The 18039-nt window shown below is 43.9% G+C and overlaps 1 protein-coding gene across 2 annotated transcripts in view; it reads left to right on the top strand.

Annotated features, from left to right (window-relative positions):
- tet3 (tet methylcytosine dioxygenase 3) overlaps positions 1-18039 on the top strand; it is a 35722-nt gene that overhangs the window by 10277 nt on the left and 7406 nt on the right. Inside the window, exons 3-11 of one of the 2 annotated variants that reach the window (XM_030418395.1) lie at positions 728-754; positions 3998-6908; positions 9612-9702; positions 12706-12799; positions 13875-14083; positions 15139-15289; positions 15451-15540; positions 15742-15879; positions 16044-16398. In XM_030418395.1, coding sequence (XP_030274255.1) covers positions 4046-6908; positions 9612-9702; positions 12706-12799; positions 13875-14083; positions 15139-15289; positions 15451-15540; positions 15742-15879; positions 16044-16398 — 3991 coding nt within the window. In that variant the 5' untranslated portion in view covers positions 728-754; positions 3998-4045. The remainder of the gene's footprint in view (positions 1-727; positions 755-3997; positions 6909-9611; positions 9703-12705; positions 12800-13874; positions 14084-15138; positions 15290-15450; positions 15541-15741; positions 15880-16043; positions 16399-18039) is intronic. The other variant, XM_030418394.1, reaches the window with a different exon arrangement.

Here is an 18039-nt window from a genome sequence, read left to right as displayed (position 1 = left end):
CCTTATATGTCACATCATCTAATGCAGTAGAGTAAGTGGTGTTGAAGGGCGTGGATAGCGACAGGGAGAGGTTTTCTCATTGGTAAGAGCTCTGCTGCACTGTGCTGTTTCCTTGGCTGCCACTACGAGCGACTATCCCCCACAGCTCTCTCTGTTTCTGCTCACTGCACACTCCTCCATTCCATCGTACGTGCCCGCTCTGGCTCAGATAATGGCCTCTCGCGCAGCACACACTGAAGAGAGAGAGAAGAGGAGATGGAGGGAGAGGCTGCGCGAGAGGGAGGGGAATGGAGGGAGGGAGGGAGGGAGAGAGAGAGAGAGAGAGAGAGAGAGAGAAGGGGGAAGGTGGGGGCTGCGAAGAGAGGCCGACTGCATGTGTAGCCGAGAGAAAGAAAGAGGATATTGAAAAAGGGAAGGGAGGAGCAGACAGAGATAATGAGAAAGGAAAAAGGAGAGAACAGAAAGCGTCGGCCATAAGAAGAGGCAAGAGAATGAGAAACGTGTGTGCTGGGGGGAGGTGTGTTGTGCGTGTGTGGCTGGCTGTGCGTACGTGTGTGAGCGCATGCATGTGTATTTCACCGCTCGCTCTGTCTGTGCACCGCACGGACCGGACGGAATAAAGAGGACTACAATCCAACAAGGCCGGTTTGCTTGGAGGGCTGCTGTGCCGGCAAACAAGTCTCATGCTCCTCTCTGTCTCCTCTTCTGCTTTCTGCTCTCTGACCAGCGGCTCCGTCTGGACGACTAAGACCACGTAAGTATGCGTTGCTGGTCCTTGGGCTCTCAGCCGGCTTCATATTGTCAGGATCTCTGCTTCATGTTCCTGCTCAGCACGGCAGCAAAGGAAGGGGTGGGGGCAGAAGGAGGAGGACAAGAGGGAGGATGGGGAGGGTGTTGTGTATCTGGGATTTAGGTTCAGCTGTCTACTCACAAGCTCAACTTAACCCCCTCACCACCGCCACTAGTGTCTTTAAATGCTTTGTCTCCTCCCTCTAGTTTTTTTCATTTCTGCAGTGTCATTGATAAATAGCCCTCACTTTGTTGTTTTCTTTAAAGGGCTCCTAGACTCAAGTGTCTGGTTACCAGGTTCTGAAACATCTGAGCCAGTTCAGTGTGTTAATGATTTTTGCTCCACTTTTTCGTTGTCAGGCTTGTGCAAATGTGCGTTTGTTTGTGTGTGAAATAGACTGACACAGGTAGAGAGAAGACAGAGATAGACTCCTGGCAAGAGAGTAGGCTCTGTCCCAGTGTAAATATTTGTCAACGCACGTGGTCTGCACAGTCTAAGTCATCCAGATAGGTGCAGGTGTCAGCCCAGCATTTCCATCCTGGACCAGCATACAGCCAGGCTAAAACAGCACAAAACATCCAGAGGATCCAGAAACATTTAATTTTGTATGCAGTGTGGCGCTTGTTACATGCACCAGCAAAGCTGAGTCAAGTTATTAGTTTACAACTTGAGGTGCTTTAAACCCATTTGACATGTTTTTTTTTTTCTTTTTCTGGCAGTGCCTTTAACTGTGAGAAAAAGAGGAAAAGAGAGTGTCAGTGTGACTGATAGTATTTGATTGTGTGTTGTTGTGCAGCATTGCAGTCACTCTGTTTCAACACACTGCAGTTCTCATAACTGCCGCGCACAGCTCTCCCCCCCACCCCCCCTTCCTCTTTCCCGTCTGATGCCACTGATAGTGCAGACATGGGGCCTCTCACGTATTGCATGCCGGCTGTTCACAGCCCTCCCCCTCCCCCCATCCCCACACCACCACTCACCAATACCACCGCCACCCCCTGGGACCCCCAACAGACACCCGGCGCAGAAGGTGGAATTCAAAAGACCTGAGCATACTGCCTGTCCAGTAATTAGCCACTTCAAAGGCTCATTTTAATAATATTCAAATGATGGGGAAGCTGCTGGACATCAGGCTCACACTGTCATACACTGATGGATCTAGAAACACAAGCCATTTCCTTTCTCATTTGAATGCTCTGAATCAGGAACTAGTTCACATTTATGTTGGGGTGTGAGACCATCAACAAGGTTGAGGTTAGTTTGTGTGTCTGTGTGAATAATTCTGATCTCTGTTCCTCTGTCTTAGTTCAGTTTTTGTTGTGTCTTCAGAAATTTGGTAAATGGAAGTTTCCTTTACAGTCAAGGTTACTTTAGTATGGAGCAACCAGTAGGTGCTTGTTTAGGGTATCTTGTCTGTTTATAGTACACACAGGCCGAAGACTTTGACTCTAAAAAGGTTATTAATGCAGTGTGTTGGCATCTCTCTACCGTTCTAGCACAAAAAAATGTATTTATGAAAAAGAGTCTGCCATTGTTTTTGTCTCATAAGGGCTATTAGATATGTTGTAATACATTCTTCAGCCACAAAATGAACTCTGTCAATGATTTCTGAATCTGTCCTTAGATTATCTTTGTTTGCTGTTCCTCTCTAGACTCATTTGATCAACATCCTGAGCTGAGTGCCATTTGCAAGTAACTTAAGAGGATTCAATTGAATTGGGGCACCATAGCAAGCGTTAACATTTCAACATTACTTCTCGATTCTCCACACACTTTTTACACTATTGAGTTCAAATTCTACCCCTGGTGCTTCAAACTGACTAAAATAAACATAGTGCTTTGAAAAATGTCCAGATGATGTGTTTGCAGTTTTGAGTGTGACTACTAATGTGGTAACTGTCCCAATTTCAACTTAGAGAGGAAGTGAGATATGTGGCTGCACTGATCAGCTCCTGATTATTGTTACCAAAGGTCTGAGAACCACTTTAAACTGACTGATATGACAACAGACATTTTGTTTGCGAGTTGTGAGTGTTTCTTAAAAAATACTTATACATTTTGTGATTTTCTTCTTGTTCTGTTCACTGAGGTGTACTCACCACAAGAAATATTGCAGTTCAAACAATGAGGATCCATGACAACAGTCTGTCTAAAATAAAGATACAGCTTCTTTTCCAGCCAATGGTAGATAATGTTATAGAGAAGGTGGTTTATGTTCGGTTGGCTTTGTATCGAAGATCCTGTCTGTAAATTGATTTAAGTTTGTCATTTAGGGGCTTGTTTTGGATGAAAATATCTTAGGTTTGTGATGATTTCTCCATAAATGAGAAATGTCATTAATATCTAGTTTTGCTGATAAAAGTAATTCCCTCTGTAAGCATGTATATAGTAAGCATGCACATGTTTAAACCAGATGTAAAATATTTCTGTTTCTGTTTAGATTTGTGTATATATCTTGATTTGTTTCACTTACTATGTGTGTTCCTTATTATTATAAATTATTATATTATATTATTATAAAGACTAAAATGTATAGATTTACTCAGTTGATACATCTTCTCTACTAAAGAACTGGTGTTGTAGTATTTAATAAATACATTAAAAAAATACTTCTTAAAAGTGGATATGTGATCTCACAGTCATTTTGTGGACTGTTTTTTTTATTATTTCACCCCTCGGTGTGCACACCTCTAGCCCCACGTAACGTCTCAAAAGCATGAATGATATGTTTTAACTCCAACTGTCTGCTTTGCATAGCCCAACTGATCTGAAGCAAAATGTCCATTAATAAACAACAGTGAGAGTATGTCACATGACTTGTGACCTGCCTGTTGTGAAATCACTCCACTGAAGCAATAATTAATTCAGTTTTTCTTAGCCCTACTGACCTGACCCTGCAGCACTGTGTGATCTATATGTGTGAAAGGTGTGAGGGAAAACCTGGAGAAGAGTTTGGATGAATGGAATAGAGCTGGATATTATTTTGATGTCTGTTATTTTTCTTTCTGTCAAATTACTCTTGGAATGCAGTTAAAAATACCAATTTATTTTAGTCAGTTGCAGTGATTATGAAACAAACAGGCAACGCAGAGTGATTGATAAAAAATCATACCTACTGTAAAGTATGTATTGTTGTTTTGAAAATCAGCCCTGGATTCATTGGAATCTTTTGACCATTTTAACCCTTATGCTGTGTTTGTCTTTCAGACTGTTCGAGAAGTCGCTTCAGTGCATGGCCCCAGAAGTGGAGGCCAGATGGAAATTGGGTCACATGACCGCCTCCAGGAAGGCGCACTGAGCCTGGAACTGGCCAATGGGGTAAATCGCTACCCTAATAATGATGAGACCTCTATGGAAACAGAGCAGCAGAGGGCAGGAAGCGTGCCTCCAAGGCAGTGGATGGCAGGGCATGGCAAGGTCAATGACACCCAACAACAGCAGTGTTGGAACAGCAGCCATGGTACAAAGCCTGGTGAACCTGTCCACCACGCAGACATGGAGGATGCCCACAATCTGGTGGCTTTTTCTGCTATTGCTGGCACTTTGCCTCCTTCCTCTTCCTCCTCTTGTCTGGTGCAGCCCAACACAGTGCAGCTGTATGAAAAGTTCACCCAGGAGATGGGCTCTGAGGGTGCTCAAACCAGACTCTCTGCAGGAGCTCCTGAGGGTAGCTGCCAACCTCCAGAAGACCTGAATACCCTACAGTCAGCACTGAGCCAAGCCAAACATGGACACAAGCCCCCTAACTGCAACTGTGATGGCCCTGACTGTCCAGACTACCTTGAGTGGCTGGAGAAGAAGATTAAGTTGGCAACAAGTGAGGATCAAGGTGCCTGCAAGATGCCTGATGCTCCCCAACACTTACAGCCTCACCTACAGCAACCACATTTGCAGCATCACCCTCAGCCCTACTCCCAAGTGAATGGTGGCCATCGAGTGTCTACTTCATACCCCCAGCAGCAACATGGAACTCATTTAGACCAAGTGCCCTGCTCCAAGCCCCCAATTCCCTGCTCTCCCCAGGTGCTCTCCATAGCCAAGGAGAAGAACGTCAGTCTTCAGACAGCCATCGCCATAGAAGCCCTCACCCAGTTATCTGGTACTGGTCCGCAAGCTGCTGGCACTCCAGGTCAAGGCCCTTACAACAGTAACCTCCATCACCAACAACATACACAAAACCTCCCATCTCAACCCCTAAATGGCACTAGCTTGATCGTGTCCTCTCCTGGCACAAACTCATCTTCTTCACGCTCTCAATCCGTCCCTCCAGGACTACACACCAGCCAGCAGGCCCTGGTATCCTTTGAGCACCACAGGCCCCAATCCCAGGGCCAGCCACCCCATGCTACCCCTCTTCCATCCTCTACCTCTCCCTTCCCATGTCAGGGAAAACATCCAGGCTTCAGCCCTAATCCCCAGCAGTGGCAGCAGGGCTCTGGCCGAGGCTCTGAACAGAAGAATCCATGGATGTGTATGAAGTCCGAACCCCAGTCTCACTATGCCGCTGCACCTCACAGTAGCTCAGACCCCATGTCAGAGCTCAAACAGCTGCTTGGTGACACCAGTGGCAAGTTCAGCAATGCTCCTTTCAAGCTTCCAGTCACACAGCAGTTCAGAATGAGCCAGAATGGAGGTGTCCAAGCCCAGGACAACCCGGCATTGGCCAGGATAAAGCAAGAACCAGACTCTGGTGAGCACTACCATCACACTGCCTCCATGGGACATTATGGCATGGCTAACTGTCAGCAGCAGGGTCAGCACTACCCTGGCTCTCCCCTGTCACCTGGCCAAGCAGCCATCAGTCACTCCACTCAGGCAGCTCTGCAACAGCACCTTCACTACAAGAGGAACCTCTTCTCTAACCACTCCCCTGGCTTTGGAGCACCAGGCCCTCATGCACCTCTGGCTTGCCAAAACTTGAAAAAATGGTGGCCGCAGATAGAGGCAGAAGGTTTGCCACATCTAGACATCAAACAGGAACCCAAGGAGCCCAAGAAGAAAAAAAGCAGCCAAGGGTCTCCTGTCATAAAAGCTATGAGTGGGATGCTTTCAGTCCCTCCCCTGCCCAAACCCAAACAGATAGTCATCAAGAAGACCAAGCAGAAAGCCTCCATGCCAACCTTCCTGCCTCAGACTCAGATCACCATACAAAAACCACCAGTCCTCATGATGGACAGAGCCCCGGCCCTGGCCAGCCTGCAACCAGGTTCTTTCCCCTCTCTGCCCCTCCACAGTAACTCCACTCAGGCTGCTGCTGCAGGCCTCCCTGCCCCAGCCCAATCTCAGGTAACCATTTCCAACCCCTCTTCCATTGTTTCTGCTTTGTCAGAAAACACTCCAGCCCTCATAGGTGCTCTGCCCCCACCTGTGGCCCCAGTAGACCATGCTAAGTCAGAAGGAGCAGGCAGCCTGGCCTCCAGTAATACCAGCACCACCACACCTCTGACCTCCACATCTTCATCCAGCACCTCACAATTACCAGGTCTCATCAACATAGACCCAAAGTATGAAGAACTGATCCGCCAGTTTGAGGCTGAATTTGGGGGCACTGACGGGCCTGCTACCCAGCCAATAGAGGAAAAAGCTACAGGCCCTCAGCCAGGGAATCTGTCCCAGACCAGTCCTCAAGACCTAAGTCCCACATCATCATCCAAATCCCAGTCAGATCCCTTAATTGTCACCACTAAAGCCAGCTCCAAACCTCATCCAAGCGATCAGGAGATGGAGGTCAATAAGGATGAGTCAGGGACCCAAAGTGAAGCCACCTTGAACCAGGCATCCACAAAAAGCCCAATGGAGGGGCAGGGTGAAGTCGCTCTTCATCAGGAGGCTATTCTGGAAAAGCAGCAGCAGCCCAGTGTGTCAGAGGATATGTTCAGCATGCCAGGCTCTCCATTGCCGAAACGCATGAAGATTGAAGCCTCGGGTGATATAGCGATACTTTCCACCACGTGCTATTCTGAAGAGGACACGCCCACTAAGGAAAGTCTACCTTCGTCTCCATCTCTCAGAGGCTTCCTAGAGTCTCCTCTGCGCTACCTGGAAAGCCCTACCAAGACCTTGCTTGATACTCCTTCAAAGGATCTACAGGCAGAGTTCCCTGTTTGCACCTGTGTGGGTAAGTCAGTGTGTCGGTGCATCTTTATGTTTATGTGAATGCAGGGAGATGAGGTTGCTGTCCATCATCAAAGTGCATCAGAACTTTTCAGACAAGTATTCAGTGTTATAACAAATATTACAGACTCAACACACTACCCCTTCAAGTGGAGATAAATTTAACCAAGTCTCCGAGCTCAGTAAATATGATTGATTAGATAGATACTAAAGGTGCCGTAAAGCAGCAAGGGAACATGAACATTTTGCAGGGAAGATTCTTTGGGGAAACATTTTCAAAATCTGAGATTCTCATGTGTTGCTCTACATATTGGGCAAAACACGAATGAACCCATAATTGGTGCTTTACTCTACCTCTTGAAATGCACCAGTCCACTATTAGCTCTTACATTCCCCCTCTGCTTCTGCTTCTCTGTCTGATGCTTGTCGAGTGTGTCTAAGAATGTATGTGTTGCCAGGGTGTGTGGCTGCGACCATCCAGACTGCGACAGTGTGAAGCACTAAAGGCAGCGGGCAGGAACAATAGCAGTGGTGGCAGAAGGAGCCTTTTGTGTGGGTTTGGGTCTGGCAGGCAAGCAGAACAGAGCCTTTGTTAGACAGAAAGGGGTTCAGTCCTATAGTTTGGGTAGTACCCTGCTCAGGTTATTTGTTTACAACAGAGTAGGTGGTCTTACAGTAGAAATCTATTGATCAACTACATATTTGAAACAGATAAGATGATAAAAAGTTAGTTTAGGTTGATTTAACCTTTGATACACACACATTACTTTAGTGTAAAAGGTTGAGTCTTTATTATTCAAAAATAACCAGCCTGTCTGTTCAGGAAGTCATTAATTTCTCAGTAAATCAAGATTTTACTGCTGCAGCAGCTGTGGGTAACAGATCATTAACTCGGTACATTAACTGAATAATGAAAGATTTTGTCCTCAGAAAAGCTGTCAAGAAATAACCACCATGTTCTTGAAGTTACTCAGAGCTCATTGTAGGGCTTTGAAGGGTTAAGACTAAGTAAATTGACCCTTGTTGTCCCTAAACATTGAAGAGGGTGCTCAGCAGGGTGAGAGCAGCTGCAGGGAGATGCTTCTTAGCTGTGTGCTGTTACTATAGTAAAGACCATCAGACAACAAGTCTTGATAGTAAGCCTTGGTTACCCACTGCCCTGTCAACTCCCTGGAGCATAACACTATGCTGGAATGAGATTTGCCTCCAACACACACAGATACATTATACAGTCTCGATGTGGACAAACACACAACGAATTTCCATGCAAGAATTTAGTTTGTCCTTCTCCACTTCCTGTGATGAGCCACGCCCTGGTGCCTCCCTGCACCACCAAGGGAATGTGACCTCATATTACCTCTGAACCAGAGACACACACAGCACAGAGTGTGTTTCCACATTTCAGATAATCAACTGATAGTGTAAAGCTTTTACATTTAGAGCTTTGAGCTAATGTTATGTTGTCTTATACAGAGTATCTGCTGCGGAAAATGTGTAGTGTACACACAGTCTTTTTGATAAAACACATAGTGGTTACAGGGATACAAAGTCAATTAGGATGTAACATTGAAGGCTGGATACATACAACAACAGTGCAACATACAAAGATAAGCACTGAAGTCACAGGATGTGGTTTGGAACCACAGACAATGTGTAGGACGATGGTCAAACCCCCCACACACACATACACACACACAACATAAACACAGATATACACAAAGCACACACAGACACACCCTTACTCCCTCTGAACACCAACACAAACTGAGTCATTCATCAGTGCCTCAAAAAGCTTCTGCTTCACAGAGTGTCTCCACACACACACCACACCCTACGGTCACAGCCAACTCTGTGTGTGTGTGTGTGTGTGTGTGTGTGTGTGTGTGTGTGTGTGTGTGTCAGGGGGCTATGTAGGTTCGTGTGTTTTTGTGAACTGGATGTTGCAATCGGCTGCATATTCTCACGCTTTTCATAGATGATTTGGCCTCAGCTACAAAGAGGATGTACACAAATACCTCAAACACATGCATTTAACTTTTAACCAACACTTCAATAACTGAGATGTGATTAAATGCAGACAGGGCTTCATTTGTGACTGAAGTTAAGGGGCTTAATGTTAAATAAAATCAACTTGAGTGAGACATTTATTTAATTTAATATGAGGATCACCCTCTTGCTTCAAGCAGAGAAATTATTTATTTTAACAATATAATGTGCAAAAACAATATCAACAGTATCAACGCAGTCGACTTTGCTGATGCTGCTGATATTATTGTCCAAAAAATGATGTTAATGTTAGATCAGGAAAATAAAATATCATGATCTCTTTGGTATTCTTGTTCTACAAATTCATAAGACATTTTTTTCACCAAATTTTCACCAGTACATGATAAGTCGACCAGTACAGTGATCGTTCCTGTTCCTCTCTTATGTGTCAATTTCAATTTCAATTTTAAAACAAGCAACCAAAACTTGAGTCAAACTTTGCTGCACTTCCTCTCTGAGTGTAAGACAAGGAAGCTGAAAATGAATCATAAAGTAGTATTAGTGTGGTATTAATACTTGTATTACATTTACAGTTATGAATACAATACAAGTTACGTAAGAGAATGAATACATTATCACCACCATTTAGACATTTATATGTGGATTTGTATTTTTGTCCCCAGTTATTTGTTTCCTCACCTTCTACTGTCTCTGTTTCTAGAACAAATTGTGGAGAAGGATGAAGGGCCCTACTACAATCACCTGGGATCTGGACCAACTGTAGCTTCCATACGAGACCTGATGGAGAGGAGGTAAGCCTTTCCCTCTTCTTCTCTCCTCTCTATTAATCTCCTCTCTGTTTCTCTTCCTACATGCTTTGCTTTCTCTGCCTCTCCCTCCTCCTCCTCCTCCTCCTCCCCTCTCTCCACCCTCGCTCCTCCTCACATTTGTCCTCAGGGAATCCATGACCCAGAATCCAGTAGGAGGAACAGGAAGTATCAGCAACATCAGCATATCAGAAGCAGAGCAAAAAGCACAGGAGTAGCAGCAGATGATAGCTGAGAATGAGGGGAATGAGGGAGGAGGAAGGATATAAACCAGATCACAGGCAGAAAGAGACAGAGATAAGAGAGAAAGAGAGAGAGAGGGAAGGGAGTAAAGAAGAGAGACGGTAAAAATTGTGTATTTTTAAAATTCAGTGTCACATACGCAGTACTAAGTGGACAGCCTCAACAAACCAATGCAATAAGCTGTTGTTACTTTGTCTGCAGTGTGTCAGCAGAATTGATAATAAAAAGACCATAGCAGTTTGATCTTTACAGGATTTGTTTAGGTTATCATACCAGAATGAGCAATGCACCACCGCACATGATCTCTCTCACGTGATCTCATGGGGAAGCAGACGTAAACAAAATGGAGATTAGCGTGGTGCAACAACTTGATGAAGTAATTTGTTGCAGAAGGTTGAGTGAGTCCGGATGAGTTGCGGGATGCAGTCAACACAGGTTTTTTATTTTCCTGCGAGAACAGGAGGAGAACTCTTAAGTTTCTGCTAACAGTAGCCTGCTAGCTAACTAGCCTCAATGACCATAATGCTTTATGTTGTTTGGCGGCATTGTTAGCTGCTCCAGGATAGCCTGGATCTGTAAACCCCCAACATTACCAGCACAATTCTTCAAAACATTCCCAACAGCAGGTATTGAACAGACACTGCACTAGTTTGTTCAATTTGCGAAGGAATCACCAGAAAGCACACCAGTTGGTCATTGATATTGGCTTACTGGCCTATATTATGTTGGCTATATACTAAAATGTAACACTGGTGAAAGGTGAGCAGCTGTTGTTAAGGATTAATGAAGAGTTCATAGCTTGATTAACACATGATAACATTGTCTTGTGGGATCTGTTATTTGTAATCCTAGAATGCAAAACACTGAGCACTTTGTGTAGTAGTGTTGTGCTCTTGTACAACCGGATGCCTCATTGTGTTGTGCTTCCTATTCAAAGTACTGAACATTAAACTGAGGCAAACATTCGACTGCTGTTCACTGAGAGGCTGGATTTCAAAAGGACCAATGAGTCATTATTCCCTGTGGAGCACAGGTTGAGCGAGGGGGGATGTTTGGCCAGAGAACACTTTTTGTTGTTTGAGAGATGACATAATAGTTAAGTCCCCAGTGTCCCTAGCTGACCTTTGACCCACCCCTGACCCTAGCAGGCCACCCCTGTGGTGATAGAGCCTACTCTCGCCCCACCCTCTCAGCCACCTCAGGGTGATTCCCATTCAGCAGGAGCCCCTTGTGTTCGCTGTCAAACCAGATCTGCTCAGGGCTGAAGGTTTCACAATGGTTGGTATCACGCAGGCAGGAGAGCTGATATGAGTCATGAGCAGACATCTGACAAGTTCTAATGACCTATCCCCACTCCAACTCAACCTCTAACCCCTCTCTCCTCCTGTGCATCTCCCGGTTTTAGCTTCAGACCTGTAGAAACACTCACATGCACTAATTACTATCAAATCATATCCCCAACAGTCCAGTGTCCAGGCAGGTATTCACAGACACACACACACCAAATCACAAAACAAATAGAAATGTGTGTACACAAAATAAGTCTGTGCGTGCACATGTGGACACAGCATAGAAATACCCCCAAAAGCGGTCGTTTTGCTGGCATTATGTCGAGGCCAGTGGGTTCTGGTTTACTGTGCCATGCTTGTGTGAATCTCAGCAGTGACTTGTGAACACTTTTCACCAGCCAATGCTGCTGGTGTTGGCCTGTCTATTTTCATTGTTGACATATGCAACCACTGCCACAGACTTCTGTTGGCACAGAGGAAATAATATATTAGGAGCAACACAGGGAAAAACACTCTTGATAACAAAATGAAATGAACCTCTGACCAACAGGATTGTGTCTTTTCTAGTAGTTGAGATACACCAAAAAAGCAGTTAACAGCTGCTGAGGTTAGTATGTATAATGTATAACCCATAGTTTAGCACTAGTTGACATTTTCAGTGCCCATTTGAACAACAAAGCATGTTAAATCTGAGCTAGTTGTGCATAGCTCCACAACGCCCTGTCAGTGCTGGAGAAAGGTCTGGTTGTACCAATTATCATTGTGGTGTAGGGAAAACAAACAGTCTAGCTTGTTTGTACTTTACAGTACCACTTTGTACCATCTTGGGCAGTGCTAAGCCCATGATGCAGCGACAATGCCCCTGAAAAAAAGTTGAGTTTGTTTAGGTTCTTACCATTAGTGGCCTAGTGTGTAACTTGACGTTTTCAGCCAGGTACTTGCTAGCTTTGAGAATGTTGTTTCCTATAGTGACAGGGATTTTGAAAACAGTAACACACAAATAGTAGAAGGGAGGAGAACACAGCCTGAAACATGCATCTGATGGCAAGCTTATACCAACAGTCTACATCCGCTGAGCTGTCTGACTCAGTAATTCACACTTTTCTTTATGAGTTTCTGTCTTGGACCTGAACTGTCTTGAGCATAAGACAGTTTAAACAGACTCAGAGCATGAAAATGTAGTTCAGTTTTGACTGGATTCATTTTGGTTTTTTTTTGGATTGTAAATACAGGCGTAGAGCACACATCCATATCAGCAGTCAAGTGGCCGTTAGATATAGTCTTTTTGGTGTATTCAAATACAAATGCAGAGCTCTGGAGTCAGGCATCAGGGCTATCTGATCTGAAGAGAAGCCACAATGGCTCCAAACTACGACTGCTAAAGTGAACATGAATGGTCAACTGAAAAATGTTGATATGATGATATTTGTAATAAATTGTCTCTCCCCCTGTGTAGGTATGGAGAGAAGGGGGATGCAGTCCGGATTGAGAAGGTGGTGTATACAGGCAGAGAGGGGAAGAGCTCTCGAGGATGTCCTATTGCTAAGTGGGTAAGTAGCATTACATCACATCTGCTTGAAGTTTTGAGAGAGTGTTACAATACACAACTTTGAGTTAAGGTGACTGCAGTCGTCCAGGTCTCCCCTTTTTCCCTTTTTCCCTTTTTCTAACTTTTTTGACAGTCTGTCAACATGTCAGTCAGAGTTTGTTATAATGAGAGAGAGAAAACAAGAGTTGGAGGTGCCTTTGGACTTTGGTTACACCTGACAATGACAGCCACTCAACAACTGATTTACAGTGTGTGTGTGTGTGTGTGTGTGTGTGTGTGTGTGTGTGTGTGTGTGTAATGAGGGGTCCTGTGGAGACACCTAGCCTTGTTTGTCACCAGTGTGAGAAAGTCAGTAGGAGGTCTCACTCTGTAACAACTGCCCAGCCTCCTCTCCTGTCTCACCACTGACACATCCTGCTAATGAGTTTATGGATTCAAAACAGCCATCCTACTGAGGGAGTGTGTGTCGAAGACAGAGAAGCAGGGCATGTAGAGAAAGTGTGATTAGTGAGAAAGAGATAATAAAAGTGAAAGGGAGCAGGCTTGCACAAGAAAAAGCAGTTCAAGTGGGAAATTCAATATAGAGGTTAAGAGAAGTGAAAAACTAGATATTTATATTCTCTGTCGACTAGTATATTTTATTATACAAAATTGTCTTGTCTGCATAAAAAATATACATGAGTATGTGTAATGTGGATTGACTCTCCAACTACATTTATTTAACATATAGCATCACAAGAACATCAAGGATTGGTGTCCAGACACCGCAGCAGGTCAGATTTCAGCACAGGTATCAAATATCCTCGCAGTATGCAGCTTAACCATCCAACCAACACTGTTTCTCATTGAGTCTTGTTTCTCTAAAGCCGACTGCTTTGTAGGCACAAATGTTGACAGAATAAAACAACAGTAGGTTTTTCAGCCTTTTATGGTTCAGCTGACATTTAATTTATGAGTGTGTAATCCTGTATTAGATAATACTTAGTGAAGGTTTCGCTGGTAAAGTCCCAGGGTGTATACCTATCCCCCCTAGATGAGTCAAACCTAAAATAATGATACGCTCTGTTTCCTGTCAGGTGATCCGTCGTGGCAGCGAGAAAGAGAAGCTGCTGTGTCTGGTTCGTGAGCGTGCTGGTCATCACTGTGCCAACGCTGTCATCATCATCCTGATTATGGCCTGGGAAGGTGTCCCGCGGGCTCTGGCTGACGCGCTGTACCACGAGCTCACTGACAGCCTCACCAAATATGGCAACCCCACCAGCCGACGCTGTGGCCTCAATGATGAGTAAGTAGCTGATGGGTACACTTTGACACTGGTTATCTAACATTCACAAGTTTGTGAATATGTCCGATTGGCAGGTTGTCAGCATTATATTGCATTGCTGGGCCTTCACTGTATGTCCTGTACTTTGTTTATGGAGAAGGATCTCTTTTTGAAGCATGTGCTAGACAATTTTATCCCAAGCCATGTTTATCAGAACTTTCAGGAACACCTATAAGACCAATGAAAGTGTGCTAAAAATGTTTAGTGGCCATAACCTTTATCAGTTTATGGTCCATAGCCGTATTGGTGCTCATGTGAGTAATGTGTGACATTGAAAAGTACTCCATAGGCTTTAGGCTAAATTCAAGCCAAATTATGTGTGTATGCACAAAAGAAAAATGATGCATCTTTCTCACCAGATGTGTGCACACATTTATGTGTACTTTCTGTCCATGTCATACACCTCATGTCTACAACTAGAATGATACTCATGACAGAAACCAGCCAAAAAAATGACCAAAAACACCCTATTTTGCAATGTTAATGAAAGTGAGAAAAAAATTAATCCTGGATCCTTCCCTTTATCTGGACCCATACCAAAAGTTAATGGGGTTCATTCTGGGCCGAGACACATCAGCCATCTAAGTTTTGTGGAAGTTCTTCAGTAGGGTAGTCCTGCTGGCAAACCAAACAAACAAACACACAAACAAACAGACACAGATTAAAACATAACCCCCTCGGCGGAGGTAGATAGGGATGAATTGATGCTGACACATTCTTGTTTACCTGCTTTAGACATAACCACCATTCCCCATATGGGGCTCAGCAGCCTCCAAGCTGCATTATTGGCATGTCAATAGGTCAAATTTTATCTGTCTGCATATATGAATGTAAGATAAAATAAAAATATATTTGTTTCATAAAACTTCAGGATGCTGAATGAATGTGCTTTAACAGTAATGCTCCAAGCACTTCTCATTTAACTTTCTCTGTCACATTGTTAAATCCGCCTAACCCTAGTCAAAATATTTGCATTTATGCATTAAACTGAGAGTGCTCACTGTCTCCCCCTGCAGTCGTACCTGTGCGTGTCAAGGCAAGGACCCTGAAACTTGTGGCGCTTCCTTTTCCTTCGGTTGCTCATGGAGTATGTACTTCAATGGCTGTAAGTACGCCCGAAGCAAAATGCCACGCAAGTTCAGGCTACAAGGAGATCACCCTGAAGAGGTACTTATCACATAAAAGCCACTTGTTTCATAGCATTATAACGAAATATATAAATGTTAATTATGACTGAGTTTAGTCACTTTCATAACATTGAGTCATTTAAAGCTACTGTTTTTGGCTCTGTTTTGTTCTGACCTGTGAAATATGTTTTTGCTTGTCAGGAGGACAAACTCAGGAATAGTTTCCAGAATCTGGCAACTGAGGTGGCTCCTTTGTACAAGCAGTTGGCCCCACAGGCGTACAGTAACCAGGTATGATCAGTGTTCAGTCTACATTCATCGTACACAGTTTAGACTGTAACATGCAACCACAGACTAGACCTGTAATCTTCCTCAGAGTAATACTGTACACCAGACCATCAAGACTATGGCTCGTCACATGATACATTTCCCAGAAAACAGAAAATACCTGCCTGCAGGGACTGACTTGGTTATCTCTGCCTACTTCCTCAGTGTTTGACGGAGTCGAAAGCTCCAGAGTGCAGGCTTGGCTTGAAGGAAGGTCGTCCATTCTCCGGAGTCACTGCTTGCATGGACTTCTGTGCCCATGCTCATAAGGACCAGCACAACCTCTACAATGGTTGCACAGTGGTAAGATCACTCACCATGTGCCTGTTTTTTTGGTTTTGAGGTCATCAATTGATGCATTGTTCTTTTGTGTTAACCTATTCAACCCTACATAAAGGTTACCTAAAAACAGTAGCTTTGTGCATATTTATATTTAATCTTCCTCTTCATCTCTGTCTCTCTGTTAGGTGTGTACTTTAACTAAGGAGGACAACCGTGAGGTGAAGAGGATCCCTGAGGATGAGCAGCTTCATGTGTTGCCACTTTACAAGGTCTCCCTGACTGATGAGTTTGGCAATGAGGAGGCCCAGCGCCTCAAGATGAAGACAGGGGCAATTCAGGTGCTCCAGGCTTTTCGCCGCGAGGTACGCAAGTTGCCTGAACCTGCCAAGTCCTGCCGACAGCGTAGACTGGAGGCTAAGAAGGCTTCCTCAGAGAAGAAGAAAAATAAACTCTTGCAGCAGGCAGGGGAAACACCAGAGAAAACTGTGGTTAAGGCTGAGGTCTGCATCACTGGTTCCCCTCAACCCCAAGGCAATAAAGGTTAGTTATTGTGTTGATTGTTTGATGTTCTTTAAAAGATGTCGTAACTGTAAGGCAAACTAATTTTAATTGCTTGAATTGGAGCCTGATCTGGTAGCCTGAAATGCATTTATCCTAACCCTACCTGCAATCAATGTGTAACTGAGCTTCAATACAAAGGTCCAAAAAAGACATAAACAATTAAAGCAACATTACATAACTTTTTTTTTTTTTTTACTTTAAAACAATAGCTAATAGATCATTTTGATGATACCATGTCTTTTAATACATTAACTTACTAACATGTTTTGTCTGACAGATTGTTAAAGACCTGGGCCCGTATTCACAAAGAATCTTAAGGCTAAAAGTAGCTCCTAACAGGCGAATTTAGGAGCAACTCCTGAAAATAATGGCCGTGTCAGTCGTAACTTTAGGACTCCTAATTTTTGAAAATAAGAGTTATTCACAAAACATTTTAAGCCTAAAAGTAGCACCTAAGTCTGGGAGACCTTAGAAGTAGTCCAGAGCACTCCTAACTCGCTAAGACCTGGTCACAGCCGAATGTTTTGGAGACGCTAAATGACAGGGAATTATTAAAACGATGTTGGATGGACCGTGAAGGGATTGAAGTTGTGGTTGAGTTGGTGAGGGACGCAATAACGTCCCCAACCAACCGAAACAATCCAATAACGCCAGAGTTAAAATGTTTGGCAACACTCCGGTATTTGGCTACGGGGAAAATGCAGCTCTTCACACGGGACTAGTATTACCTGGGGACCTCAACAGTTAGATATGGATATTTTTAATATAATGACTGGTGAGCCTGTTGAAAGATGGAAAAATGTTCCTTACCGCATGCTGCCATGCATGTAATCCATCTAATCATCTTTAGAGATTTCACTCTTCTGATGAGCCTCATGAATTTGCACCCAAAATGCTGTCAAAACTTTAATTTATAATTCCCAATGCAGCCTCCATAATTCTCGACCGGGAAAAAGGCAGAAAAAAGGAGTGGAAAACACAAAAAACCTTAAGAAAAACAAAAAACGACCCCAAATCACATAGATGCCGATTCGCACGGGACTGATATTATCACATGACCTCTGTGTTTGGTGAAATATGGTCGGTAATTCATGGTAGAATTTTTACGTTACAAATTACGGACATGTCAGATTTGCACGGGATTAAGATCACAGACGACCTCGGCAATTATTACAAATTACTGGAGGTCCCCAGGTTATACTAGTCCCGTGTGAATAGGGCTTTTGTCAATCGGAAAAAGTTGCATTCCATCAATACACAAATTGTCTTTGACGCATGTTACAATATACTGGACATTGTTGGGAAATGGCCCGGATCAACACACGATTCCTGAATTTTAATAGAGAGTGGTTTGACGCAGCTTTTCGAGCAATTCACATTTTTCATCACAATCTTCTAATTTGTATTTTTTTTGGCTGGGGGAGGGCACTTAATTCTCCTCATAAATATATTTCTTTATCCAATATCTTTTCATAGGCTTTGTCATGGGCTTATAGGCAACTTCCTTATTTTCACTTCATGCATTGCGTGGCCTAAATGACTTTTCAATGGGCTGCCCTGTCACTCAACAACCAATCACCGCTTCTAAGTGCGTCCTTATAAAATGACGTCATCCATAGC

The sequence above is a fragment of the Sparus aurata genome, chromosome 5 (assembly GCF_900880675.1).
Source record: "Sparus aurata chromosome 5, fSpaAur1.1, whole genome shotgun sequence".
NCBI classification, from domain to species: Eukaryota; Metazoa; Chordata; class Actinopteri; order Spariformes; family Sparidae; genus Sparus; species Sparus aurata.
The sequence above is the reverse complement of the archived record's forward strand: the minus strand, read 5'-3'. Positions and strand labels throughout refer to the sequence as shown.